This window comes from Sinocyclocheilus rhinocerous, unplaced genomic scaffold, assembly GCF_001515625.1.
Source record: "Sinocyclocheilus rhinocerous isolate Xijiao unplaced genomic scaffold, SAMN03320098_v1.1 scaffold930, whole genome shotgun sequence".
NCBI lineage: Eukaryota > Metazoa > Chordata > Actinopteri > Cypriniformes > Cyprinidae > Sinocyclocheilus > Sinocyclocheilus rhinocerous.
In genome coordinates, this window is record NW_015654101.1 from 435,569 (window position 1) to 462,291 (window position 26,723).

Consider the following 26,723-nt stretch of genomic DNA (forward strand, 5'->3'; position numbering starts at 1 on the left):
CAAAATAATGATCTTTAAAATAGCATCATATGACCCCTTTAAAGTGCCCCTATTATGCCTTTTCGAATATTACCTTTCATGCAGTGTGTCATGTAGCTGTATGTGAACATAAACTATCTGCAAAGTTGTGAAGCCGACAGTGCACGATAAATAAAGTTATTGTCTATCAAAAAAAAGAGTCGGCTCGCAATCGCCTAAACGAGTCGTCAGGAATTCGAATCTTATTCTGTTACGGCTCTACGTCACGAAGTAACACATTTGCATAATGTACGCCCATGTCCTACATCGCCACCTTGCCCACAAACAGTAAAATTTCAGTGTGGTTAACATCATGTCGAGAAGACGCTGTATCCTACGCTGTGAGAGTAAATTTATGTTACCACATTTTATAATTACCACAAACTTTTTAACACTTGACACTTACCACTGAGAAACGTCCTGCTCCAGTCGTGCTTGCGAATCAGTCTCTTGTCAATCAGCCAGTTCAACCGTTTCATCATCAGACTCCGGCTTGAATTGGTAAGGTACAATTGATACCATCTTTTCTATGTATTGACAAGTCTCCAGGGCTGTCATTCCGTCATGGCAATGGGCGTTTTGTTTCTGACACGCACTGTACGCGATAGACCAATCCAGAGCCAACCTCTCTACGGCTCTGGACCAATCACAAAGGACTGCGCCATCTGACCAATCACAGCAGTGAGGGCTCACGGAAAGGAGGGGTTTAGAGAGACTGATTCTTTGAACTGCTTCACACGAGTCGTTTACGAATCATTTAGAAATTACGTTTAGGTGTAAGGGATGGTTCAACAGTGTAATTATAAATGTAATTGCAGAAATTAGTTACAGATGTATTTACATGCAGGTATTTAAAAAAATATAAGTACAATGTAAAAACATGTATGTACGCAATAAGTGCAATGTATTAAATGATTAATTTAAATGTAAGTACATAGTCGTTAAAGGTGCAATAGGTGATTGTCTTCAGAAACATTTTTTGTTATGCTGGTTGAAAGTCTCTTCACATGCCGATAGCAATCATTAAGTTACGTGGTCTAAATGTATTTATCTGTATTTATATATTCTGTGGCAGGCGTAGGACCATGATCGTGCTTGCGAATCAGTCTCTTGTCAATCAGCCAGTTCAACCGTTTCATCATCAGACTCCGGCTTGAATTGGTAAGGTACAATTGATACCATCTTTTCTATGTATTGACAAGTCTCCAGGGCTGTCATTCCGTCATGGCAATGGGCGTTTTGTTTCTGACACGCACTGTACGCGATAGACCAATCCAGAGCCAACCTCTCTACGGCTCTGGACCAATCACAAAGGACTGCGCCATCTGACCAATCACAGCAGTGAGGGCTCACGGAAAGGAGGGGTTTAGAGAGACTGATTCTTTGAACTGCTTCGCACGAGTCGTTTGATGTAGCCCAGCGGTTCCCAATTCCAGTCCTCGCGCCCCCCCCCCTGCTCTGCATATTTTGCATGTCTCGCTTAGTTAACACACCCGATTCAGATAACCAGCTCGTTAGGGTGGGACGTTCGCTTTCAGTGCTATCGGGCTAAAGTTAGCATTTTCCAAGATCTCCTACTGCACCTTTAAGGCCACCTAATATAAAGTGGGACCAAAACGATTAACATCTAGCTATTTGCCTAACTATTTAGGCTATAACATGTGTTTGCTGCGTTGAGCAATATTGATTTCTGGAACGCAATGGCCAGTCATGAGTGCAGTCAGAACAACCGGCATTGTAGGCTACTCTCCCAGGTTCAGGAAACAGTCCTCCGTAAAATGCGCTGCACACACACAAATATTTGGTTTGAACTGTTCTGAACAGTGTTGTAAATACAACTTAACCACTGATTTCTAGTTGTGTCCTCTTTTGGAAGACCAAACAAAGTTTCGCTTTCACAACGAAACACACAGCGTCTCCACGACATGGCGGCAGCGGCAAAAATACTATAGCGAGAATCAAAGTTATGCCTTCTTTCTTTGTGTGAACATTCGTGTGGTGTTATGCAAATCTTCCCACACAGTGACATAGATGTGTGGGGGCGTGGACGAGTCTTAACTTTTAAATGGAATATCTCTTTGGGTTGAGACTTTAGTCTTTGCAACTTAAGGGATCTTATGTATTCACAAACAGCTTGTAACACTCCAAAGAGAAAGGAAAAGGTGAGGACCAGTTGGGGAGTTACGGAATGGCCCGCTTTGTGGGATCTCATATCGCATAATCTTATTAACTGCTTATCTCCTGAACTTTCTTTACCACGCTATTCAGCTCCAATCCCACCGTGCAGTCAATTTCACTGGCTAAGGTTAGGGTCAGGTGGTGGGTAGGCTTAGGGGTTAGCATTTATTGTAGCATAGTGTAGGAAATCAACACTGTGATTGACAACCAATAAAATCTTTAGAATCAGCTGTGGGGCGGAGTTTCCACTGAACTGGATTGGGAGAAAAAATTGCGCATGTGATGCGACGTGCCTGTCTGTCAATGGGAGGATGCCACGCCCTATTTTGGAGCTCCCACCCCGTTTTGGAGTTCCCTCCCCCATTTGGATCTCCAGGCTGCAGTTAAGGTGCGTTCACACCATATCGGAATTCCCATAATTACGAGATTCCAATTTCCAATAAAAAGTGTTCACATCCTCGTAGAGCTCGTAATTACAATTTGTGAACGGGGAGTTTTCTGAGAGCTACGACTTGTAAAATGTGACTGCTGTACCACCTGACCACCGCAGGCTCTGTTTAGGCATTGATAGTGTTGCCATAGAAAAGCATAATTCCGAGTCCGTAGAACGTCACGTGCTGTCATCTCGAAATTACGGTAATTACGATATGGCGTGAACGCAGCTTCTCGAAAGTTCAGGCTATTCTAATCACATGACCATCACCAGGATCACCAGCCCCTCTGCCTCATATTCAGTGGAGTGCCGTTGGTTCTCTCTTTCTCGTCTCTCTGACCCAAGCAGCACAGTTTGGCCGGTCTCCAGCAATAACACAGCTGTTGAAATGGCTTAGTTGCCGGGGTGATGCGCGCTGCGCCCGGGCGGAATGTTTGTGTGTGCTAAGCTGACATTCAAAGCTCTTTGGCACAGCCGCTCGTAGGTGGGGGCCACTGCAGACACACTGGAGGAGAGAGGATTGGGCTAATAATGTCTGCCGCTCTCTCCCTCTCTGTTCCTCCTGCCCCTCCCCCCATAAAGCTCAGCCTTCCTTGTGCAGGAATTCTTTTTAGTGCTCTCCAGCTTGTTTCATAACACAACAAGGATCTCTTTAGAGAAGTGAAGTGGAACTCACAAGGCTGTGCAAAGCGATCTAAACCACCAGCCCCTTTCCCAGATACCTCCTGCTTTCCCAAAGCTCAGGAGTTTCACACCACATGACTCTGTAATACTTTGACAATCCCTCATGCAAAGTTGAACCTGTTTTTTTTTTTTTGTGAATGTATTGGTGTGTGAGAGGTTATGATTGACTCAAATAGGGTGTCCATTTATAAAATGACTCCCAGGTTACCTTGAGCTACTTTTAGCCACACTGTGATGACAAGTTATTCATGAGAATGCTAAGGCATGTCATAAATCTGTCATTTCACATGTCTGCATTTGGCCTTGTCCATAAGTCCAATATTGTTCTTCAGTCAGCAGGTGCTCATTCATTTTTCCAGATGTCAAGGTTTTGAAGAGATAAGAATTCACTCAAAAATGACCTGCAATGATCATTTACTCACCCTCATGTTGTTTTGCATGCTTATGCGTCTTTATTTTCCCTGTGAAACACAAAAGGTGAATTTGAGTGTTGTCAAAATCCAAATGCCAGAAAAAAAGTAATGGTGGTTAAAAAGTAAAACCGTAAAAAGTGGTCAGTAGGACTCGTGCATTGTATTCTAAGACTTCTGTAGTCTTATGATAACGTCATTTACAAGATGTGCTGTTTCACAGATCTAATATACTGATACACACGCAGTTTCTTCCCAACTTTTTACATTCACAAACAAAATGCATTGCAGTAATTTCCCAAAATGTCATTTGTGTAGAAATATAACAAAGTTTGTAAACAGGAATGAACTTGCAATGAACTTGTGAGCTCTATAAAAAATAGCTTTTCATGGTTCTCATGTAGCTGGCATCTTTGTTTGGATCGTGATCAGTGCCAAATGGCTACAGCTATTTTTTTTAAGGCAAGTTCAGCCTGTAATAGAGCAAAAACATTTTATGTACTTTTTAATTCATTCTTGTCTCAAGCTTAAAGAAAGAAAAAAAAGGCAATCGGAATCGACCCAATTGCTTGTTTAAAAAAAAAAGACTGGAGATCAGAATCGCTAGTCAGTTGGCAAATAAGGTTATTTACAAAGGTTTTAAAGAAGTTAAGCAGTTAAGAAGAAAATAGCAGTTATTAAAATAAAGCAACTGTTACTGGTTATAGTGCATTATCTTTCTGATATATCAGACTGAATTATGTGTGTTCTTTGTTGGCGTGTAGAAGATGGATCTTTGGTCACCATGGATGTTGGTCTGGCCTACAGAGACAGCACTCTGAGTGAGTGGACTGAGATGGCCCATTCAATAGAGCATCGCAAATTGAGCTGCAATTTCACTGCCACAAAGGTAAGCTCGCAAGTTATTTCTGAATCGTAACAAATCCAAAAACACCCCTTACTGATAGTGTTAAGGCCATTTTTCAAGGTAGGGCAGAGACTTCAATCTCTGTAAATGCTATATAGGGAACAAGTGTGTTGTACCTTGAAAAGCTCAGTATTCATCTTAGTTTTCTTTTAAAATGTTCAAAACCTCACCAGAATCTCTTTTTTTTTTTTGTCAGACTTATGAGAACGAGGGGCGCTACTATGATTGTGACCTGTTGCCCTTTATGGAGGTTGGCAGTGTGGCCCATAAGTACTATCTTCTCAACATCCGACTTCCTGTTAATGAACGCAAAAAAGTCAACATGGGGATTGGAGAAATCAAAGACATTCGTCTAGTGGTGAGTCTTCAGACAATATAGAATGTGTGCTGTGACTTTGATTAAATACAGTCATAGGATGCATGTTTACTCAGAGTTATGCAAGCAGTTTTGTTTGAGCTTTGTTTGCATGGGAGGATTTTGGCCCAGTCTCGGCTTGTTATAATCGGCACACACTTCTGGACAGGGCAATGGTTATACAAATGTCAGTGGACTGAAAATATCTGGATTGCATCACTTCTTAATCTTCCCTTCTGTTTGGCTTACTCTTATTTGGCTCTCAGCAAACAACCATACCCATTAATTAAGTGCTCTTAATGTGTTTCTTGTGATGTCACTGTAATGTCCCTCTCAATGTAACTTTCCAGAGCATTCATCAAAATGGTGGCTTCACCAAGGTTTGGTTTGCCATGAAGACGTTCCTCACTCCCAGCGTCCTCATTATCATGATCTGGTACTGGAGGAGAATCACCCAGATGACCAGGCCACCTGTTCTCCTGGAAAAGTAAGATTCTTATGTTTCTGTCACTTCTTTAAACTGGTCTGCTAGATCAAGGCCACAGTCACACAACAGCAGAATACGATTGTCATTACTGTATTTGAGTCCTTAATAGGGTTACGTTCAGACTGTTTGGTTACTTATGGGATTGACAACCCTATTCTATAACTGAACTCACATCAGTGAACTTTCAGGACTCAGATCTGTATTTTAAGCAAAGCCCTGCTGTGTGAACGGAACCATACTGGACAACTACTTGTCACTTCTAGCATGGGTTTTAATTTTTCGGTTTATGGTTTCTGTAACTTACAGAAAAGCAGATATGAGCAGTGTGTCATCTGAAATTTTAGATCCTGTCCTATCAGTTTTGTGGTATGCATGCATCGCAAATGCTCCACTCTTTACTGAGGTATAAATCTGCCTTAAGATTCTCACTAAAATCTTAAGATTTTCCAGAATAAATTTAGCCTCAATTGAACTTTTGTTGCAGTTTTGGACGTCGCCATATTTGACATTTACTTTATTCGCTGTTGCTATGATTACAGATAGTGGGCGCAAATATAATACGGACTTGACTTCAATTGCATGTTTATACACAGGGAGTATATGAGCCTCTATCGTAAGATGTTGTGTGAATAGGACATTTTGAGAATCACAATGTAAATGCCGTTGTCATTCCAACTGACAGTGTGAATGTAGCCCAAAAGGTAACAGTTTTTTGTTTTTGTTTTATTGGTTTACTGGTCAATAGAATGAAGAAAGGCAGGATAATTTAAATCCTTTTACCATATGGTTTTTTTGACCATAGGAAACATTATTTTAATTACTTTTTTTTTGTAAGGCCAAGGGGGTTGCCAGGGTGTTGCTAATTGGTTGAAAGAAAAAGCTTAAAGGGGTCATATGATGCTTTTTTAAAGATCATTATTTTGTGTATTTGGTGTAACAGATTATGTTGACATGCCGGGTTATGAGTTGTTTTTACAGTACTACTGTGTGGTTGCTTGGGTGTTCTGGGTTGATAGCTAGGTGCTAGGTGCTTGCTTACTGGTCCAAGTCAAATATGTCCTCCTCCCCAAGTCTCTGCAATATTCTGGTCTAGAAATATTGCTGGACCCTCCTTCAGTTTATATCTATGGGATAGTTTATGGGACAGTGCATGTCTGAACCATTTTAGATATCAATTATGTCTTCAGCATGCAGAAAAAAATGACTTAGAAAAGTTAAATTCTGATAAATTAGTAACTGTAATGGTGATGCTTGCCTTAGAAAAACACTGAAATCGACTTTGAAAACACTTAAAATTGAATGAAGGAATTAAAATGGTGAAACGTTTTTATTATCTTATTTTTTTACATTCAAGCATATCATAGACTCTTGTATGCAAAGCAACCTTAATTGCATTTAAGATATGCATTTTATCAGTTCATTTGTTCATGCATTCCCTAAGAAGCAAACCCATGATCTTGTTTCTGCTAGCGCCATGCTCAACGGTTTGAGCTACAGGAATGTATCTAACAATCAGTTTCTCTATACAAAATATATTGCATTGTGAACTAGTGCTGGGCGGGTATGACCAAAAATTTATATCACGGTATTTTTCAAAATTATACCGGTTTCACGGTACATGACGGTATTTTTTTTTTCATGCATGCCGGGTGTTAACCATATTTTCTACTGATTGAGAGAGGAAATACTGCAGTATATGGACTTAGAATGCCCTATTTTACTGTCATGAGGAGTGAATATTGTCAAAAAATACCACACTAAATGAACAGTGTTTGATATGACACTATTTCAGTCAGATGGCTAAGATCTGATATTAATGAATAAATATAATTTATATTTCCTGATGAAAAGGATTTCTTTCTGTTAATATTTCCTGAAGAAATCTTTTTAATAATTTCATTTAGTTTCATTTAGTTTCTTCCTTGCAAACTAAGCGCTTGCACCAACCATCCATCTCTCACACACACTACCTGTGCACTAGAGGTCCCAGCAGACAGGAAGCTCTCAAGCAGTTGTACTTTGCGCATCTTGCAGGAAGGATAATTATTTTTTCATGTTGTAAAAGCTTTTCCATAGCATGCTTTTTTAATAGAGTGTCAAGATGGGAACTGGAATCCTTTTTTACATTTCTGAGGGAGCTAAGAAATGTGTGACATGGGCTCCAACCGGCTTTCTTATTGGAATGATGCCAGAATGCTGCTTCATGCCAGTGGAACTGCCAGAGACGCTGTGAGTGTGTGAGTTACACATGTCTCCAGGGTGCAGCTTATTTTAGTTGACGTCATGGATGTGCGTTAGCTTGCATTTTTGCTATTCACAGCTAACTTTTTGTGCCCTTGTGTGTTTAAGAGCTCTTTCAAAAATACATAAATGCACTTCATACATACAATGAATGACTTAAATACATTGCATGTATTAATTAAAATTATAATGGTGAAATATCAGACGAAGCTGAATTTTATTTTAGCAGCCATTACTCCAGTCTTCAATATTTCTTATGTGCTGCTTAATATTTTTGTGAAAACCTTGGTACTTTGTTTCAGGATTCTTTAAATAACAAGTTCAATTTAATGTATCCTTGCTGAAAGGAGTATCAATTTCTTTCTTTCAAAAACAAAAAAATCTCATTGACCCCAAACATTAAAACGTACCTGAAAAATGCATCTAAAAACTTAAAAATGGTAAAATCTATTACTTCAACCTTTTCTTGAAAATGCTATAAAACCACATGAAGCCAATATGAATACAATGAGTACATTTCTAAGAACTTCTGTTCTAAACTAATGTTTTAAAATATTTTTTTCTTTTCTTTCTTGTTGGACTGTCTTGTCATTTCATATTGCAATTTTACTTTTTGGTAGCTGAAAAGCTGCTTTGTTCACTTTGCCAGTAAGCAAATGCACCTTCGTACCCTCAGCAGAGTTGAACTCATGGAACATTCCCGGCATTCCAACACAATATGGTCTCTTTCTGCCCTGATTGGGCAGGCTGGAATGTGATTCATGTGTTTGAAGTCACATTCTACACCCCTTCTCAGTCTCACCAAATTAGCTTGTCCCAGCATGCTTGCTTTTGAACACTAGAAAAAAATTAAAGCCAACATGGAGCCAAATTTGTTTGACTTTGTCTTGGTTCTATCATACGTTTGTTAAAAAAAGTGATCTTTACTGGTATATTAATAATGATCATATCTCGTGCGCTTTGTGTTCTTTTAGGATTATCTTTGCTCTGGGAATCTCCATGACATTCATCAATATCCCAGTTGAATGGTTCTCAGTGGGTTTCAACTGGACCTGGATGCTGCTGTTTGGTGACATCCGCCAGGGCATCTTCTACGCAATGCTGCTTTCTTTCTGGATCATCTTCTGTGGAGAACATCTCATGGTAAGAGCCACTTTCCTGTTTTTCCAAACAATGTAATACTAAGGGAGTGTTTGGAAACTATTTGGTGCAGAACTACTTTGCAGTTTTATGTTAGACTAAACTAACTTATAGTAAAAAGAGCTACTGAATTGATTGCCATACTCAAAATTTAATATAGTTTATTACTATAATGCATTTTTGTTGTGTGTGTGTGTTTTTTTTTTTTTTTTTTCTTCTATTTAACAGTTTACTTTTATATTTGACTCATTCAAATTGTGTTTGAATTGTCTGTATCTCAGGAGATCAAAGTACCTGAGATTCTTACAGCCTTACAGTGCTCAAGAAACATTTGGTATTATCAGTGTTGAAAACGGTTGTGCTGCATAATATTTTTGTGGAAACCATGAAACACTTGTTTCTTGAATATTTTTTTTTCTCATGTAGGGCCTCATCTTCCGCTTCAAGTTCCTGATGTTGGTCACACTAGCATGTGCTGCAATGACTGTCATCTTCTTCATCATTAGCCAGGTATAGATTAGTTGTCAGCTAAATCAGTTTCTACATGATTTTTAATAGCCAGTGATAATGGAATAGGTTAGAAATGGTTGTGACAAGGTGCTTTCCTACTTTGTTCTTTTCCCCCCCTTCTCTCCTGTGGTGAAATGGGCCCTACAGGCAGCAGTGGGTGTCTCTAATCTTGGCCAGGCTTCCTACTTGGGCTGGCCTAATGAAAACCATCAGTATATTGATGTCATGCTTAAAACTTTCTGTATGGTTTCCTGTTCCCAAATGGTGTTTGTTGTTATTGCATATATACATTATGGTTATTTTTTCTTGACCTGATCGCAAACTTAGTGGATCTTAATTTAGTATTGAAAAATTATAGTGCATCACACATGGTTTTCCATGTTTGTTCAGGCTTGTGCTGCAACAAATTTTGGGGTATTTTTTTGTTTATGCTGAATTCTTTATGAAGACGTTATCACCTTGAAACTTATGTTTCCTGTTGTTGCTACCCTGTCATGATGTTAGTGTAAGTATTGATCAGTCACTGATACATATTCCTCTGTTCTCTTTTTCCATATAGCGGATCAAGCTGGAAATAGTGGTGAAGACATACAGTTGACCACCACCATCACACATGTGGACGGACCTACAGAGATCTACAAAATGACCGGCAAAGAAGCTCAAGAGTAACCATCACCTGTATTCAGGGTCCAACAAGAGTCTCAAAAGTTCAAACAATGCGCTTTTGCGTGTCCTGTGTGGTCCCTGTCATTTCAAACACAGCCTCACAAATATTAATCCCCTTTTTCACTTATTGGCTTTCCATTCCGCTGAGGTTCAGTCTAAAACATCTGCTTATGCCGAGCTGTAGAAAAATGGAGTTGCACTCCATCTTGTGGGTGCTGGGAGAAATTATGAAGTGTATCTCGTACTGTGGATAGGCAAAGGCACTGGTGATTGCAAGGACCAATACATTGGGGGGGGGAGGGAAACAAGGTAATTTCTTTTAATTATGCAGCAATTGTTTGTTGTTTAATGTATTCTGTAGCTGAGATCATTGTTTTCCCCTTTGATTTCGTAATTACAAAACAAGGAAGAAAATCTGTCAGCATACTGTAGTTACGAATGCTTTTTTCCCAGTTGATCCTTCCTCATATGACTTCCTTAAACACTCCCTACCAAAAGTAAACACACCCATCGAACCCATAACGTGAATGACCGAGTTCAAACCAACGTCTCCCAGAACAAGATGTGGATGTAAAGTGACATACAGATAGATTCATGTCCTTGTGTTCTGAATGGCAAACACTATGTTCATTATGTTACAGTGTAGAGATGTATTTTTTATAAAGTGCTTATTTTCATCTGTTTGAAAGCATCAGTGGCTGAACTGTATCGTGTTGTTAAAAAGTATCTTTTTGAGATTTTCGATTGTATCACATGGAAATTTGGGGTTTTGTTTTTTCATGCTTTTTATGCTAATTTAAATAATAAAAACATTTTAGATTTGTTTGGTTTAAGGGACTTTGCTTAATGAAACACTGGTGAACAGAAAGATGTGCTGCAGTATAGAAATAAGTCTCAGAACTACATTTGATATGTATACTTAAAGCTTTTATATAAGTAATATGAAGCAGAAAAAAATCACCTCTTGCCCTAGTGTACAATCTTGAATAGCTGACCCAATGGTACCCAACAAATAGCCTATATATATATATATATACACACACACACACATAAAATGCACCACTTCATTGCTTAGTATGCTGCCATCATCTTCCTGCTGCCCATCTCTGCAACACAGCAGCCTTTCAGTTTATCTCAGCCTCAACAATCTCCTGCTGTATTCTTCGGCCAGGTGCAGACTAGTGCTCCACTGATGTAATAACAGAGACATGCAAACATATACACATCTACCATACGGTAATGGCTATTTGTTGGGTACCATTGGGTCAGCTATTCAAGATTGTACACTAAGGAAAGAGGTGATTTTTTTTCTGCTTCGGAAGTGGCCATGACTTATGAATTCTGCAGGGAAATATCATGGTTACCAGGAGTTCATTAATACAAAACTGAAAAATGTTTATTTTTATATTAAACCTAATCCGATTTAGGCCTACTTAAAAATGAGGGTACTTAATTTAAAATCCCAGACACTTTCTTTACGGCCTTTGTGTGTGTGTTACTAAGTTAACATCATGGTTGAAACAGAAAATATAATAATATTAAATGGTTAAAAATGGAACGAGGACCATTGGGAAAAAGACTGACTTTAAATTATTTTCAAAATAGCAATGTAATATTGGCAGAATCAATGTAACCCAAATCTAATACTTTTGACTGTGTCACTGTCGTAATGTAAAGAGACAATAATCATCACAACGACAAATTCCTGACAGTACTAAAATAACATGGTCGATAAACCAACATTCCTTGCTCTTTTGTCAAGGCGAGGGATTGATTGTTCCCAGAATCACAGAAAGAGGGCGCGCGAATTGAGGAGAATTCGGGAGGAGAACAATCAGCGGCGTCTCTCTCCGCAGTTTTTATTTATTTATTATTAATTAAACATTCGTTCAGAAATACAAGTGTGACAGAACATATGCAAAGGAAAAGAGCCGTCTCCCTCCGCAGTTCGAAGGCTTCGAAAGGTCGACGGTGACGTCATGTCGTGCGCCGACCGTGATTGGCCAGTGTAGGTGGAAGTGTTACAAACGGTGTCATTCACAAAGTAACAAGAATACATTACAATAGTGATAAAGAATGCAATTAACTTTAAAATAGTATTTAGATCATTTTCCAGGCAATTTTACACGCGGACCTTTTGAAGTTCACGTAAAACCAGTTTTGGGGCGTATTTTCCGTTTCTTCACTGATTTATCAGCAGATCACACTTGAGAGATTGATTTAAAGGTAAGACTATTCTGTCGACGGCGAATGAGTTTTACGGTTTTAATTTATTTGTATTTAACAAATAACACAAGATGTAGAAACTCTACTGCTTCTTTTTGTGGCCTAGGTACATTTGTATGCCGAAAAGAGAAAGTTGTCGCCTTGTAATCCTTTAAGTTTATAGGCTATCAAGTTGTGAAGCGGATAACAAACTTTCACGATTCAACAGGTTAGTCAGTGTGAAATATTAAACTGTACATCAGTAGGTGGCTATAAATCTAACTCATGAACTACAAAATTAAAGTTAAAATGACTGCCTATTATTCACCCTTTGGATTGCGAGGGAAATTCCTGTATTTAAATCATTGTTATTAGTAGGCCAAAATGACTCTGGTTGGGTTGTTTAAGATCAAAATACACTAACATATACCAGAAATCATTTTAAGTCTTTCTCAGTTTCTGTGAGACTGCCTCAGATCAAACTACAAGTAGAGACAAGACGATTGAATTTCCTTCTGTAGTCAGTGATACTATAGGGGATGTACTGCACATTAAATACTGGCTGTGAAACGTAGAGTCCAGACTTGTACATAAAGTTTTAAACCCCTAGTTTTGCCCCTCTGAAGGGGTTTGCATGCATGACTACACTGTTAATGATCCACACTCATTAGTTTGCATGTGAGCCCATTGAGGAGCCCTTCATTTCTCTTTCATCAAACTCTGTTCAAGGACCATCCTCCCAAGTATTTTATGGGCAACAAAACAATCTGATGTTACCGGCTTGGTAGCCACATCCATGTTGTCTTCATGGGTAGGAGAGTGTCTTGAATGTAGTCTTGATTTCCTTGGAAAGCTGACACATGGCCTTGAGAATGTCCCTGAACTCCCATACATACAAATAACAAAGTTTAAATCATATTCAATCATCTGTTTAAATGAATATTTTACCAAAAGCAGATTAATTTTTTACTTCCTGCCATGTTGTCTGTGTCTATCAAGCTTCAAAATGGACAAAAGAGGGAAAACACCATAAATACAGACCACACGACTCAAGTGCTATATTCCAATTCTTTTGGAGCTATAGAATGGGTTTGTGATGAACAGACCAAAGTTTAATACATTTTTCACTGTAGTTTTCCAGTCAAAAATAGCTCCTTCTGATGCAATGTGCCATTGACATCCAACTTGAAAGTAGCACATGTCTTTGGTTCTTATGTTTCTGGTGACCAAACATTATTGATGTCAAATCTTATGTACGTAAAAATATCCTAGATCATAAATAGCATTCTCGTCATGGATTCTCTCAGGATTTCTCTTTCGTAATTGCACAGACCTGAAAGCAAAAACCACTATTGTTCAAATCTATTGGAAATTCCTAAAAGAATCTGTGGGCAATCAGCCTTCTGAATTGGTCGGCAAATTCACATCATGATTAGATTAAACATTTCTATTTGATTTAAACTTGATAGACTTGGTCGCCATGAATGATTATTGTATAGAAAAGAGTGAAGTCGTCATTTCAAGTCAACTTTAATAATAGAGCAACATGAGTAAATAATGAAAGAATTTAAAATTTTGGGTGAATTCTTAAGAAAAATAATAATAAAAAAATACAGACACATAAATCTGCTGCTCTCTTTTGAGATAGTGGTGGCTTGTAGTGTTGCAGTGATTAACCACAGAACTGTTCAAACCTCTACTCGCCATAGTGCTGCTTCAACTTAAGAAATATCTAATATTTGAATAATGCCAGCTGTTTGTGCGACATGTTATACAGTAGACCTTTTGTATCATTGTACATGAATCATCAACATTGGGTCGGATTCCAGCAATACAATTGCATTACACCATATACTGTACATGACCCAACTAATGAAAGTTTTTTTTTTCTTTTAGACATCCAAAATTACAAAAACAAAAGTTTACTGTTCCCCTTAAACCCACCAGCTCTCAAACGTTTGGCTGCAATATAACTTTGTAGAATTTAAAACTTGCAAACACCTGTGTTTTCCTGTTACTCAAGGAAATTTAAATGTACTGCTTACTCTGAAAACTATGTGCAGTTTCAGCTTAGTTTCTTTTTCTTCTGTTTATTTTTGGTTATGACGCACAGTGTATTCACTCTTACTACTGTATTAGACTATAAGACTTTAATAAAATAAGATGGCTGTCCTCACAAGGGATTCATTGATGCAATACTTCATACCCTTTCTCGATTTGATTGTGAAACTAAGTGTTGCACCATTTTGGTTTCCTTAGAAGCCACATTACGATTTGTTATATCGCAGCAGGCTCCACAATATATGTCATCACCACTCTTACCTTAAAGCTATAAATATATATACATATAATATGTATAAATATACAATTATTTTATTTCAAAAAGTGTATAATTATTTTTTATCAAAAATTATCAATATTTGAAAATATTGATTAATTATATATAAATAATACTAACACTGGCACTGGTCTCTGGTCTCAATGGTCTCTGCATACTGGCTGTAATGCAATGATCAGACTTTTTTTTTCATTTGGCGCATTTAAAAAGGTTTGAGCCATGACCTAGTAGTTAGCGCAAACACTCTGGCCCATCCACAGGCAATGTGGGTTTGACTTTACCTTTTGTCCACCATCTCACTCCTGTGATTTCACAGAAAAAATGTATTCGCCAAGATCAGTCTCATGCAGTCACTTTTATCCTCTGAAATATTAGAAACAGTTTTAAAGAGCTGCCGCATGACTTCAGAACTGCACTAATTCAAAAGACTTAAAAAAGTTATGCAATAATAGATAATAGAATTACAAGATCATGTGTGATTTTAGTCAGTGGTTTCCTAGTTCTCATATCAAATGTGAAAACTGTTATCCAAGCATCTAAAATTATTTCTTCATGTTTCTCTTTGGTTTTTCCCTGACCTGCTCAGTTAAACATTTTGGTAAAGAGTTACTAGAGTAAATATGATATACAGTGCATATGATGGGTGAAATGATGGCCATGAGGTTTTTGAGAATTTGTGGACTCTACCTTATGTCTGCCAGTCATTCATCTCCATCCCAATCTGTTGAATGGATTTATTGTATCACCCTTGTCAAAATCATCATGTGCTTCCACTGTTAGGCATGTTTGTGTCAGCCCCAAATACCTTCCATAACAGTTCAAATCAGTCAGTGAGTAAGGAGCTGATAATTAAATCTGTAGTATGTGCATGAAAGATCTGTTTAGTTTAAAGTCGTAGTAGTTTTTTCAGTTGTACTTTTGTCACAAATGTTGAGCAAGGCTTATTCCATGCCTCATTAATGACAACTGTGACCTGTAGCGTGACGTGCTGTACTTCATCTAAAACTATTTTATTTATTGTTATTTTGTAAGTTGTTTTATTAGTATTATGGTATTGTTATATTATTATTATTAAGTAGTAGTAGTAGTAATAATTTATTCTCTATTATATTAGTATAATTTTGTATAATTGTTTTTATATATTTTATGTAATGGTATATAATTTTAAGTAACAATAATAATAGGTTACACTTTATTTTAAGGTGTCATTGTTACATTGTAATTATACATTTGAGTACTGAGTAATATTAATTAACTACATGTACTTACTATATGGTTAGGGTTAGGATGAGGGTTTGGTTTAGAGTTAGTTGCATGTAATTATGCATAATTTATTGTTATTACAATAGTAAGTACATGTAACATGTGTAACAAGGTCACCGTAAAATAAAGTGTTACCTAATAATAATAAGAATTATTATTATTGATTAAGTAATTATTTTTAACAGTAATTATTAGTAATTACTAACAGTGTTTTTTCTATGTAGAATATTGGAATATGTGTACTGTTAACACTGAAAGCTTTAGATTATGTGTCAGTTATAGCTAGGCTCAAACACAACATGCTAGGATGCCATCTATTGGTAATATGTATCTGGTAGTGATTTTTTTATGTTAATTAACTACATGTACTTACTATATGGTTAGGGTTAGGATGAGGGTTTGGTTTAGAGTTAGTTGCATGTAATTATGCATAATTTATTGTTATTACAATAGTAAGTACATGTAACGTGTAACAAGGTCACCGTAAAATAAAGTGTTACCTAATAATAATAATAATTATTATTATTGATTAAGTAATTATTTTTAACAGTAATTATTAGTAATTACTAACAGTGTTTTTTCTATGTAGAATATTGGAATATGTGTACTGTTAACACTGAAAGCTTTAGATTATGTGTCAGTTATAGCTAGGCTCAAACACAACATGCTAGGATGCCATCTATTGGTAATATGTATCTGGTAGTGATTTTTTTATGTTGTAATGCTGCTGGCCTGTGGCCACAAAGATGTTGTTTTGGCTGCTAAATCCCTGCACTACCATTTATCTCCAAAAGGTGGTGTACGTGACTCACACTTGATTCAGCACTTATAATTTTGTGGATGAAATCCAATGAGGCCATAGTTGAAAAAAAAAAAATGCTGCCTTTTGTGTCAATTTTCCATTGTAATGTTTGGTAGGGGTCAGACCCATGGCGAGACACATCATAAACATCCATTAACACTGACAGATGGTCAGAATGATACGTCCCCTTTTTAGCTTGACCAAGACCAGTTGGACAAAGTTTACATTTCGTTGCTGTCTGACACCAACATTAAGAGTGATTAATGCTGAGCAACTCTGAGGTATCCTATCTGTTCGTTAACTACAGCTGTTAGAATCTTGTCCAAATTCACCTTAGAAGACTTTTTTTTCACGAATCAATAGGGCATGACATTACCATAAATGGAGACCTTGAAACAGATGTGTCGGAGATATCAACACAAAATTATGGTTTTGTTACTTTATAACCTGGTCGTATCCTTTTTGCTTTATTTGGTAGTAACATCATTTATCTTTATATAATAGCATAAAAATGCTGTCACTGCATTTATTACATTTAAAGAATTTAACAGCAGATTACAACAGTTGTATATTTCCCAATTGTTTGTGGGAGTTCTAAGAAGGTGCTGACGTTGAGACGTGTCTTTCCTTTCTAGGGATAAAGAACATAATGATTCCGGTTCCGATTCCTCTTTATGATTCTGGTTCCATAATGGTTCCATTAATTAGTACTTTTTGCAAGAAATGCAATTCCAATTTAAAACAATGTGAAAGGGCGTTTTTAAAATAACTTTTCTTATAAATGTATATGCATACACACACACACCTATAAAGCATATATCAATGCTCATTCTGCATGACCATATTTTAGATCCCTTAATCCTACTCATACCTATACTTATCGGCTAACTTACCTTATTAATAAGCAGCAAATTAGGAGTTTTTTTCTGACGCAAAAGTTAATAGTTGGTTTATAGTGAGAATTGGACCTTAAAATAAAGTGTGACCAAATTGTGCTTAATTCAACATTGAACAACTATATTCATGGAAAATATAACTATTTAGATTTACTTTTATATTTATACCATCTTTCTTACAAGTGTAACCTGTATCTTACAAATATTAACTATATTATATGAACAACCAGTTAGGTACAATGACCAACTCATAACAGTCATTTGTTTGCTAATCAGGCAATGTTGAACCCAATGCATGGTATGTTTTGATTCACCAAAGGGATTGGGAATCAAACTGCACTGGTTGTGCTGTAGGTTTTTGATTCACTGAAAACAAGGGGCTCAAAGAGTCAAGAGAGATAAGATAACTGTTTAAAAAAATGTTTTTAGGTCATCAACGCAGTTTTTGCCATGGCCTTTCAGTATTTAAATGTATGCATTTGCCAGATGCTATTATTTCTAAAACAACATACAATGTTAACATACAAAGTTAATATTTTGCCAGTATGTGTTTCCTCGGGGAATCAAACACACAGCTACCTAATTTGGACATAACTTCCGCTTCAGCATAGGGGTATGCCAAAATTACCTTCCTGTTGGGAAGGCAGCAAGAGCATGGGTTCTCCCTGAGAGTAAAGATGGGCAAGATTCAAGGAAATGGCTCCCATAAGGCAACTGAATGAATGGAAGTCATTGATCCAGCAAGGTGTCTCATGCTGTAAACTGAGACAGTGTTCATTGCAGTGAGCAGCCTCAGGTGGTTGAGACACTGTGTGATGAGGAAACAAAGCTCTGTGAGAGTCCAAGGGGAAGTTCACTGTCAGGGGAACAGAGCAGGGATTATGAGAAGTTTGGGAAGCTTCCTCAAAGACCTGAGGTTGGCTTTTGGGGGACTTGTGAAGGGAGTTTTGTGAGAGAGGTTCTGTGTGGGAGAAGCTCATTCTCAGGGTGGCCGTAGGGCCCCAAAGTGTTTTGTCCACTGTTCTTGTTTAAGGAGAATGAAGTGTGCAGGTGGCATGAGGCTATACAAGTGCTCTCTATATTCAGACAACCAACTCACGTTCTCTTCTAGCTTTTTGAGCCCAATAGCCCCAACTGGACTTAATGTTAGAAATGATCAACCAGGAACAAGGATGAAAAGATAGCCTGTTATTCACAAGAATAGCATTTTTTCCCCTGGGAGTGCCATTTTTAAAAAAAATGTTGGACAAACACTACATCTGAAGAAGATTATCGCATCTAAAGGTCTCAAAAACAATGTTCCCCCATATTTGGTAGCCCTGTCCTCTCTGATGATCTCATTGGTGCACAATACTCCTCCACAGAGCGGCATATTAAACATCAAATATGACCTGTTTCACCAAGTGTGTCATGTTTTGTACAATGGCAAGAAAAATCTTTATTTTGAATTGTACTCACAGGCTGTATGCAAAAACAAACATACAATGTGAACAAGTTTCCAATTCATGAATGTGTGACTCTCATGATTTGGTGCTTTTTAGTGAATTGGACACAAACAGTGTAGTCTGATTCCTGAACAAATGACTCTTCTGAGTCAGTCTGAATCCTTCTGGACTGATTCCAGAAAAGAGCAGTTACTGAATCAACATCTGACTTGCACACAATCTGAAAGACTTTTATTTTGATGAAGACGTTGACAGTAAAAACATATAGTTTTGTAAGTGTTTAGGGGAACTCCTTTAATTCAGTAGTTAAAAGACGGTGTGGGGCTTTTTTGCCCTTTATCCCTCTAGCAAAATTGCAAGAGAGCTTTTTAGGTAATTGAATGTAACAAATATAAACAAATTTTCTCTATGGGCTTTCCCAAGTAAAGCCTATTATGTGCCATTGGTTGTTTTCTTGTCATGGTTGTTATTTTTGTCTGTGCTTTCTTTTTCCCTTCACTAGGTGCTTTCTCTGAAGTCTCTTTCTTTGTGTTTTTCTCCTCCCCCAGTCACATGCTATATGTGCATTTGTCCTTGACTTACTCTACTCACCTGTAACCAAAGTGTGTTTTGGGTCACTTACTTTCTCCCTCTATCGGGCACAAAATTGTAGTAACCTTGTGATGCAACAGTAGCATATCTGACATCAGATCAGAATGCTTCACGTTCAAATCACGTCATGGTCAAATGCATGTATGTATGTATGTATTTATTTATTTATTCACAGCAAATTTTTTATTTTATTTTTTTATTTACAACTATTTATTTATTCACAGCCATTTATTAATTTACAGCAATTTATTATTATTATTTTTAAAATAAATTCTTAAGAAACAAAGCACAGATACCTGACATTACCTTTTCCAAGTACTCTGTTTTGCCGGTCAGGTCAAGTTCATTGTGGACTAAACAGTGTGCATCTGGAACAGTTCTGGTTCAAAATACCTTCCAGGAAATGCTTATGATTTTGTGACTATGAGCCACTGTCTTAAGGTGTTATGTGCCTGCTGTGTCTCCTCTTCAGCCAGTCAGTGCACAAATATCATACACAGATCTTGGTTATGTGTTATGTGGTTATATATGTTTAGAAATAATGAAAAATGTGCAGTTTTGAAAATGCATTTGCATTAGCCAGTGTATTCTTTCTGCAAGATCACTGCTTTACTAGTGCTAAGCTTGTGGTTAATGAGGCAAGCATCACTATTAGTATTACTTATACTTTTTATTTTCACAGGCAAATGTCATTTACAATTCCATAAGATCTGGAATTTTGCATGAGGGCAAAATATGTCCCCCCGTAGATTTCACATCAGGTTTAGTGGGTCCTGTAAATTTTTGCCCACAAAGTTTCACAGTAATTTCACTGATGTGGTGGCACACTTAGTGGGAATGTATTAAACAAACTCTGAAAGTGTTTTTCCACCTCCCTGTAAAAAAAACAAAAAAACTTTGTTTTGCGATTGCAGCTTTATTTCAAGTAATTGCAAATTTATATCTCCAAATTGCAACTTAATACCTCGCTGGGGTCCCTGAACAACCACTCAGAACACCCTTTAAACCACATAGCAGCATGCTAAAAAGCACCTAGAACGCCTTAGAAACTGCATAGCAACACTTTAGAATTGCAAGTTTTGCATATACAAACACCACTCAAATTTCCATAAAATGTAAACATCTAGTTTTAGTCTATAGTATTTCTGGGGGTGGAGTTTGTAATATGTGTACTTTGCGATCAATGTGTTTTTCTTTTGTTGAACAATAGTGTTTATGAGATCCTGTCACGCAGTGGTTTTTCCCCATATTATGAGTGGCTGTATGCCCAAACCTGACACAATCTCCTGTAGGATTTATTCCATTATGAAAACCCTTGATGCTGTGGAGCCGGTTGACCAATATATCATATGGGTGTTATCATGTGCTGATGAGTTCATGGAAAGGATCTTTGATCCCATGATGACACATCGGTTCATGTGACATGCAGAAACTCTGGAGGCGTTCATGTGTGGAATTCTTTCCAGTTTGTGAAGGGAGGCTGGATTGACAGGGTTTCTTTTAAAAGCATGCATTGTTTGTTGTATAAGAGGCATTTGAGACATACAGATTTTTTATTTCTAATATATTATCATCAGATTGCTGTACAAAGTTGAATGTTAGTGTACTCATTGCTATAGGTTCATGTATACTTTAGTGAATATGAATGGTGTATGCAAATACTTGCAAATCATATCTTGCACGTCAGACTCTTTTGGTTTCAGTTTGTTTCTCGTTTCAAGTCTTAGCTTGTTTCGTTTGTTCCTAAGCTGCTTTATCTTGCGTAGTACATTGATGTTCCTCTTCATTCCCATGTGTTCTCTTTTTCTCGTTCTTCATGAAAATATGTGACATTTCATACACAACCCTGTCCTGTAAACTACACCGCTCAGCCATCTGCAGAGTCACGAGAACACTGTTGTGACTGGAGCGTTACTCATTAATGTGCTTGATGGGATTGGAATATACCACAACCCAAAATATTAAACTTTGGTTTGTAACTCATCCAGCACAATAATGCTTCAGATGATAATAATGCTTCGGATGCGCAGAAAATCCCATATGCATACACTGAAGGAGAGACCAGAGAAGGACTCCAGACTGAAATTAAAATGAACTCCAATGCAACAGAAATTTAAACCAATCCTGTTTAAATTCTCAAAAAGAAAAATGTGTGTGCATTCACATGTAGTTTAGTCAGATATCATCTTGTGAGGTAACGTTAATTATGTCTTTAGAGTGTGCTCTATTTTTTCTGCATGCTTCATTGAAAACTGCTCAAGCCTTAATGTCCAATAAATTTGTGAATGAATTACACTTATGAACCAGTTCCTTTTAATAAGTCTGTCAAAATGATTCACAAGCCAGTTTGAATCATGGTCACGGTCAACAAATTGTTCAAAGCTGTTACTGAGTTCACAGTGGATTCTTAACTGAACCATATATTTTTTTCCAGTTATTTCTGAATTTAAATGAACTGGGAACTCTTGTTTGTAATTAAAGATGCACATTCATCTCAGAGATTTGTTGTAATAAATGTTTCCATTCAAATGTAGTCATTTGGCTACCTAAATGTTAAATTGTAGGAGACATTGACTGTCTAGTAATTTTTGTTAGAATAGGATCCTGGAATAGAGTAATACAGTTGTGCTCATAAGATTACATACCCCTTGCAGAATATGCAAATATGTTAATAATCTTAACTAAATAAGAGAGATCATGAAAATTGCATGTTATTTTTATTAGTACTCTCCCAAATAAGCTATTTCACATAACAGATGCTTATATATACTCCACAAGACAAAATAACTGAATTCATAATAAATTACCCCATTCAAAAGTTTACGCACCCTTGAATCTTAATAATCTGTGTAGTTTCCTGGATGATCCACGACTGTCTTTCTGTTTTGTGATAGTTGTTCATGAGTCCTGCGTTGGTCCTGAGGAATTCAACTGCCTGCTGTTCTTCAGAAAAATCCTCCAGCTCCTGCACATTCTTTGGTTTTCCAGCATCTTCTGCATATTTGAGCCCTTTCCAGTGACTGTATGATTTTGAGATCCATCTTTTCACGCTGAGGGCAATTGAGGGACTCATACACAGCTATTACAAAAGGTGGAAACATTTACTGATGCTCAAGAAGGCAACACAATTCATTAAGAGCCAGAGGGTGGCAACAGGATGATGTGTAAATTTTTCTTATTTTGTTTAAAGGGGTCATATGATGCTGCTAAAAAGAACATTATTTTGTGTATTTGGTGTAATGAAATGTGTTTGTTAAAGTTAAAAAAACATTATTTTCCACATACTGTACATTATTGTTTCTCCTCTATGCACCGCCTTTTTGAAATGCATACTTTTTTTATTGGTACAGCACTTAAGAAGCTACATAAATACTTAAATGTTTCCCAGAAGACAATTTACAAGTACAATTTACCCTGATCATCTAATTCAAAAAGTTTACACCCCCCAGCTCTTAATGCATTGTGTTGCCTTCTTGATTCTTCAGCATCAGTAAATGTTTTCACCTTATATAATAGTTATGTATGAGTCCCCCAATTGTCCTTCATGTGAAAAGATGGATCTCAAAATCATACAGTCACTGTTGGAAAGGGTTCAAATATGCAGAAAATGTTGAAAACCAAAGAATGTGCAGGAGCTGGAGAATTTTTCTGAAGAACAGCAGGCAGTTGAACTGCTCAGGACCAACGCAGGACTCATGAACAATTATCACAAAACATAAAAACAGTTGTGGATCATCCAGGAAATGACAAACAGTATTAAGATTCAAGGGTATGTAAACTTTTGAACGGGGTCATTTTTTATAAATTCAGTTATTATTTTGTCTTGTGGAGAATATATAAACATCTGTTATGCGAAATAGCTTATTCAGGACAGTATTAAATAAACAATAACATGCAATTTTCATGATCCTTATTTTGTTAAAATTATTTACATTTTGCATTTTCTGCAAGGGGCATGTAAATTTATGAGCACAACTGTATATAATGACCAGAATATCATAACTTGGGAGGGGCAAACAACTACTTTGCTACCACCCACAATACTCTGGCAACCACCCAGAAAACCCTTGCAACTGCATACAGTAGCAACTCGCTACAAAATAACTTAGTAACTGCAAAGCAACACCCTGGCAACTAATTACAAGGGCCTGCCCAACATGGTGGTCCAAAAATGTAAGCATCTATTTGCATATTGTATCAATGAATGAATTTATGCCCTCTCGTTATTTTAACCATCTCTTAAACTGTCATTTAGTTATTTTCATTATAGGGATAGTTCATCCAAAAATGACAATTTCATGCATTATTTACTCACCTTCATGTTGTTCCAAATCGGTATGACTTTATTTCTCCTGTGAAACCCAACAAAACTGAAAAGAAAACCTCACACATCATTCAAAATATCTTCTTTTGTGTTCAACAGAAAACAGAAAGTCATGCAGGTTTGGAAAGACATGAAGGTGTGTACGTGAACTGTTTTTGGGGCGATCTTTTTAAGGATAATTTGTTTTCCATAAACTCACAGCAAGTTATCTTTCTCTCATTCTACATTTGCTTGTTTTCTTGTCTCGCTTTTCCCATAGTCGAGCCCCTCGACACAAAGACCCTCCCTGTAAAAGCCCAAACCCAGTCACTGCTGTGTGACATTACTGTGTTGTCACTGTTATTGAGCCATCCAGCATATTAACTAGGAGGAGCCAAGTGCAGACCTTTGGCCTGGGATAGCGATATATAATCTGATGTACTCATACACAGTGGAGCTGCTAGTGACTGGGGCTTCATAAAGACTGCTTTGTTTTAGAGTTGTAGCCTAAACGCAGAGCTCTGCTGGGGTGAGTTTGTTGTTCGAAGTTGAATAGTTGTGCATTTCTCAGCTGCTGAGATGAATGGGGGCATTAAGAGGAGGGTGGCAGGCAGAGAACACAATAGATGGGAGTTTTATTGCACCTCTGTTGCACCAGCATATCTGGCATCTTGCCCATAGATATACGCACAACCTCCCGTTCACAGCTGCATCCTCTCTCTCACTCTCTTTTTTTATCTGTAATTCCATTTTAAACTACAACAAAGAACAAAAATACAATTCTTTCGCTTTAGACTGTTCCCAGCCCTAGAATTTTTCCAGGGTTGCCTGACTTTGAGAACTAACTTTGCGCTGGTTCATCCCCTCACGACAAAGTTATTTATTTTCCAGGGGGTGAAACCTCGACACACAGCTCTTGGTTATCAGGCCGCACGCATGCTGACGTACATGAGACATTATCTCTGAGAACTGGTGTTTGTTTAGGCCCCAGGCGTTGACTGATAATGGCCCATTATTGTAGCCCTGGCCCTGTGTTGTTCAGTGTGGATTGGCTCGTTTTTGTGGACTTGTTCACATATTCCCATCTGCTGGGAGTCACTGCACAGTGGCTATTTTTGACTTGGCCATTAATACAGCATGATGCTTAGCCAAGTGCATGATATCACCTTTATACTTCACACTGTTGGTTGCAAATCAGATTACAGTTGTTAAATACTAAAGCAAACTGGCCACATTGTGCTACAGTGCTTTTAATGGTTTAAGAGTTTCATAAAACTCCTAGTAAGAAGAGATACTTTATTTAATATGATGGCTTTTATTTAACTAAAGCACAATCCATTGGTATCATATACACAATATTAATTTATTCATTTATTGGTTTCTGTCAATATGGGATATTTAATTGCTAATTTAAAAAATATAATATAATATTTAAATATAATACTTAGCATTAGCCAGTCTCATAATAAATATCCATTTTACAGACTATACATTATGATGTTTTGATGTCAAAATTCACTTGCAGCATTTAAAATGATAGACTCAATTCAAATGTTCTTTTTTTAAAGAAGAAGAAGAAGAAGAAGAAGAAGTTTTATTTATATAGTGCCCTTCCATAGCTCAAGGTCACTTTACATAGTGCTAAACAAAACATTTGCACACCCATATACACAATACAAACACATAAGGCCACGTATAGCCACATTATCCCAAATACATATTAAAAAGATAAGTTTTTAGCTGAGTCTTGAATGTAGACAAAGATGGTATATTACGAAGTGTAAGGGGTAGCGAATTCCATAATTTCGGAGCATTAACACTAAACGGCCTACCACCTACAGTGGACAGCCGAAAACGAGGAATGGACAAAAGACCAAGCTCAGATGATCTGAGAGACCGGGCAGGAGAATAGGAGTACAGTAGGCCAGACAGATATGGAGGCGCAAGACCATTTAATGCCTTAAACGTTAGAAGTAATATCTTAAAGTGAATACGTGATGCCACAGGTAGCCAGTGAAGATCATGCAGTAGAGGAGTAATGTGAGCAGAACGCCTGGTGGAGGTGAGAACTCTTGCTGCTGAGTTTTGAACATACTGTAACCTTGCAATAAGTTTTTTAGGCAGACCAAGAAATAGAGCATTGCAATAATCCAGACGTGATGTGATTAATGCATGAATTAAGATTTCAGCATCAGCTAGAGTTAGAGAAGATCGAAGACGTGCAATATTACGAAGATGGAAAAAAGAGGTTTTAACAACAGAAGAAATATGAGAGGCAAAAGATAGAGATGAGTCAAATAAGACACCAAGATTACGGACAGATGAAGCAGGCTTAACATGAACCCCGTCAATTTCAAAGGACAGGTCAATCCTTTTGACTGAGGTAGCAGAGCCAATCATCAATATTTCAGTTTTGTTATTATTTAGTTTAAGGAAATTCAAGGACATCCAATGCTTGATATCCCTGATGCATGCAGTAAGTGAGTCAGGCAGTGATGACCTATCAGAGCTGGTGGTTAGGTAAATTTGAATGTCATCAGCATAGCAATGAAATTGAAGTCCATGCATGCATATGATGTCAACAAGTGGATATATATATAAATGATAAACAGAAGTGGACCAAGAACTGAACCTTGAGGAACACCCTGTGAAACTGGAGCAGTGGTAGATTTATACCCTTGTATGGTGATATAATATTTTCTATCACTAATATGGTGGAATAGTCCCGCCTTCTGAATAAAACAGCCAATCTCTGATCGGTAAAGTCATTGCGTCACTGCAGCTGCCGTTAGAACAGAGATTGTCTTACTATTGGGAGATGAGAGGGTCTGTATTACTTACTATTGGAGAA

At 37.3% G+C, this 26,723-nt stretch overlaps 2 protein-coding genes across 3 annotated transcripts in view; both read left to right on the forward strand.

Annotated features, from left to right (window-relative positions):
- Positions 1-9,961, forward strand: part of LOC107716928 (protein wntless homolog) — an 18,607-nt gene extending 8,646 nt beyond the window's left edge. Inside the window, exons 3-8 of the mRNA XM_016523551.1 lie at positions 4,488-4,612; positions 4,827-4,988; positions 5,336-5,472; positions 8,688-8,856; positions 9,280-9,363; positions 9,923-9,961. Of these exons, the coding sequence (XP_016379037.1) occupies positions 4,488-4,612; positions 4,827-4,988; positions 5,336-5,472; positions 8,688-8,856; positions 9,280-9,363; positions 9,923-9,961 (716 nt within the window). The remainder of the gene's footprint in view (positions 1-4,487; positions 4,613-4,826; positions 4,989-5,335; positions 5,473-8,687; positions 8,857-9,279; positions 9,364-9,922) is intronic.
- Positions 9,962-12,036: 2,075 nt separating this feature from the next.
- gng12a (guanine nucleotide binding protein (G protein), gamma 12a) overlaps positions 12,037-26,723 on the forward strand; it is a 26,780-nt gene continuing 12,093 nt past the window's right edge. The window contains exons 1-2 of one of the 2 annotated variants that reach the window (XM_016523595.1): positions 12,037-12,255; positions 12,362-12,463. The gene's annotated coding sequence lies outside the window, so the exon portion shown is untranslated. The remainder of the gene's footprint in view (positions 12,256-12,361; positions 12,464-26,723) is intronic. The other variant, XM_016523594.1, reaches the window with a different exon arrangement.